General features: G+C 37.1%; 1 protein-coding gene across 1 annotated transcript in view; it reads left to right on the top strand.

Annotated features, from left to right (window-relative positions):
* Nucleotides 1-1,188: 1,188 nt before the first annotated feature.
* Nucleotides 1,189-3,749, top strand: part of LOC109952271 (olfactomedin-like) — a 10,883-nt gene continuing 8,322 nt past the window's right edge. The window contains exons 1-3 of the mRNA XM_020587259.1: nucleotides 1,189-1,306; nucleotides 1,512-1,673; nucleotides 1,942-2,154. Of these exons, the coding sequence (XP_020442915.1) occupies nucleotides 1,274-1,306; nucleotides 1,512-1,673; nucleotides 1,942-2,154 (408 nt within the window). The 5' untranslated portion in view covers nucleotides 1,189-1,273. The remainder of the gene's footprint in view (nucleotides 1,307-1,511; nucleotides 1,674-1,941; nucleotides 2,155-3,749) is intronic.

The following is a 3,749-nucleotide window of genomic DNA, read 5'->3' as shown; positions in this document are numbered from 1 at the left end:
ACTTATAAATATAGAAATATATATGCACACAGTTTTTCCTCGTGAAGTCCACTATTATCTTACAGACGACACAACGGTCATCGGTCTCATCTAAAATGGTGATGAGTTGGCCTACAGAAAGGAAGTTGAGAGCTAGCCCTATGGTAAAGTTGCAATAACCTGTAGCTGAACACATTCAAAACAGTGGAGATAAGTTGAAGCTAAAAGAGGTTTGTTCCTCTTTCACATCGGTCACTGGCTTTTTCCTTACTATGAACTGATCTATAGTGGCACTGGGTAACTAACACCATAGGAGTAACACACTCTAAATTTAACGACCCAGCTAACTGTTATTTCACACTATTTGAAAACTTTTTCACTGGCATATAAAATACAGTAACTCTTTTTAGATACTGGCTAGTAAACTAGTGGTCAGTATGGAGGTGGATTGGTTAGCACTGTTGCCTCACAGCAAGAAAGTTCCAGGTTCAAAGGGACCTTTCTGTGTGGAGTTTCCATATTATTCTTGTGCCTGCGTGGGTTCTCCCTGGGTACCTAACTGTAGTAAATATGAGTTGCACTTTCACCCATCTTCATGGACAGCAGTACATGTCAAAGTGTTACTGAACTGTAAAAGGCAACAAAAGAATAGTGAAGTAAAATTAAAGGATTTATTATTTATTTATGATAACACTGAAGATTAATACTCGTTAACAAATAATGATAGTATTTACTGAAATACTGCTTGTATTTTCAGATGCAACTGGAACACCAGTGTCCTTGCTGACAGCTTTGGTCTGAACGAGATGTAGCTGGGTCCTAAGGATAGTTAGCTCGGTCTGCTAGTGGGTCTTCACAGCTCCTAAAACATCAGAGCAAATTTCCATATTGGTATTACTTGCATAGACTGATGATATTCACAACCTAAGTGGAACTTTTAACTGAGTGGTGCTGCCTTCTGACTCACATGTTCAGATGGTTTTCATTGTTTTCAGTGGTCTGCAGTTTTAAAATTACATAACGTTTTTATGTTTTCTCACGCCCAGCAACACACTTTTAAACAGGAATATTATAAATGGGAAATGATAACTATTGATTTCAGGAAGTAGCAACTGGAAAGCTGTTTCCCCACAAGGTTTGCGAAACTCCACAATTTCAGAGTTCCACATGGTTTTAAGGCTCTGTCAGCAAATGGTGTCTTTGTTGTGACTGTGTGTTTTAAAGAAAAGAAGAAAGGAAGGCTAGTGGTTCCATCAGCTTCAGTACCTGACAGTCCACTACTCATTTCTCCAACATGCTGCTGCTCCTATTGCTGCTGTCATTTGGGGTGAGCTACACTTTAATGGCCGCTCTTAGAAAGAAGGATGACCACAGTGGATGTTGAAGTCTATGACTTTAGAATGACCTGCTTGTTTTTAGTTCTTTTTCTAAGTGCAGTCTTTTTTTTACCAACTGTAAATATCTTGTATAAAACATACAACAGTGCTGTTGGAAATTATTTTATGTATTATATTTTGTATGTTTGACTGCAGGATGATGGCCATGCTCAGTATGTGCTGGGGCATTTTGGGGACAATGGCTCGTGTGTGTGCAAGGTAAACTCCAACATGTGGTCGTTCCCTGCTGTGAAGTACGAGGCTGTGATGCAGCAGATTCAGTCCTGTGAAGTATCTTTGAATAACCTTGACAAACAGGTAAGTAAGATTAATCATCATTTGACATTCCTGAGTGTAGTCTGTAATTCAGACTGGGTCTGGCCTAATCCAGTCTATAATTTTACCTCTGATTTGATGGATTAAATGTATAGGCTGGTGCTGAGCCATACTGCAGTGATTAAAGGAATTAATTTTAATATGACATTTTGACAGGATTCAACATGAATATTATGTATAGTTTCAGAATTTTGAAGTATTCAGATCATATGAACCTGAACATGGAGTTTGTGTCTGTGTTTCATTGCAGGTGAAGTTGTCCAACCAGCATCTCCCTCACATCCAGGCTGTGATTAAGAATGTGACCGCTCGGCTGAAGCCTTACCAATATCTGCATAACAAGGGCCTGTACACGCCCTTGTCTCTGCGCCTCCTAGGCCAGGAGCTCAGCCAGCTGGAAACAGACATCAGTACCATCCACAGCCAGTTAAACAACGCCCAAACACAGAAACTCTCCAAAGAGGTACAGCAAAAACAGCAGATACACTATAAAAAAGGACAATTTTAAACTATTTTGTTTTCTCGTTTTGCTAAATGACAAATATTAATTGGTAAAATGACAGAAATAAAAAATGTCACTTAAATGAATTCACATAGAAAAACTAAATAATGTCAACATATCTGAGTTTTACAAGTACTGATCAGAATTGTTCAATTTTACTACATTTAAACAAAACAAACATATTATTTTACAGATGTTTGCTGTTATTTGAAGAACAAACCATCTATACAGTGAAAAAAGAACAAAAATATCAGAAAAGATCAGTGAATTTCTGGAAGCTGGGGTTCCAGGAAACACACACACAAAACTGAGTAGAATACTGTGGGAAAGGAAGACATTCAAAATCTGTTATTGTGTTTAGCCCAAAATACAATATATAGCTGTTATTTTAGGGTAAGTGTTAATCTCTGCCAAACTCATTGTCTTTCATAGAAAAAAGTTTAAAAAACATTAAAATATCACATAAAAAATTACAAGCACCTTTAATTCACAGGCAAATAACAGCAGCACTGTTGAAACAATACATTTTAAACCCAAATAGTAAACCTTACATGGAATAATTAAGCGAGTTTGCTAGGTTTTAGTAAAATTTTTGAGTTTAATATACTGTATGCGGTATGGTACTCAGCAAAAGCACATCACACTGATTAACGCAGTTACTATTACTTAACTAAAGTTACTTGGAAATTCTAGGTTAAATGAAATTGTGCATGCCCAGTTGTGTATGTTCACTCTGCGGCCACACCCAGAGACCTTAAGATAGAAGAGTTGTGATGCTGGTTGGAAAGCAGTAGTACTTATTATTAAAATATTGCCTAGTACCAAGGACTCCATTTTGCAAGCTAGTAACACCACACAACACCATGAGTTACAGGTTGCTTCCATAGACTGTATGGTCACTTCTCAGTGACTCCTGCCACCCCCATGTGATCAAAATACAGAAGATAAACAATGTGCAGAGGAAACAAAACTGTGCTGACTGGGGAGAATTTCAGTATGATTAAAAAATACCATAAGCTGCAGCAGTCAAAGGCAGCTGAAACACTTTCTCACTTAGGAGTAAACTTACTTACATTTGTTAAGTAATTTTACTCAGAATTCATTAGTTTATTCTAAAAGAATGGATTAACTGACTAGAGATTATAGAATAGACATTCTTAAATTTGTTGAATAAATTTACTTAGAATTTTTTTAGTTTACTTTAAAACACTGTGTAAAATTAACTTAGCATAAATTTTGCTTTCAAGTTTACTTGGTAAAAATAAGGTAATCAGTTTCCTGACTTTTTTCAATAAACAAAGTGTTCAGTTTTACAGTATGGTTGTTGTCAGAAATGACGTGTAAGAACGCCAAATGGTGTTTGTGGTGAACTCAATTATAATACCAGACGAACTGATTTTGCTGAAGGTTTTTTACTCGTAGCAACTAGACAATCGATACATAGTCCGGGATACAAAATCAGGTCAAAAAGACAGTCCAGGGTCAGCGCCGATAGACAGGAGTAGCCAGGAGATCCAAACTCGAGTGGTCAAGGGGAAAAGCTCAGAAGGTCGGTA

The sequence above is a fragment of the Monopterus albus genome, unplaced genomic scaffold (genome assembly GCF_001952655.1).
Source record: "Monopterus albus unplaced genomic scaffold, M_albus_1.0 scaffold447.1, whole genome shotgun sequence".
Classification (NCBI taxonomy): Eukaryota; Metazoa; Chordata; class Actinopteri; order Synbranchiformes; family Synbranchidae; genus Monopterus; species Monopterus albus.
The sequence above is the reverse complement of the archived record's forward strand: the minus strand, read 5'-3'. Positions and strand labels throughout refer to the sequence as shown.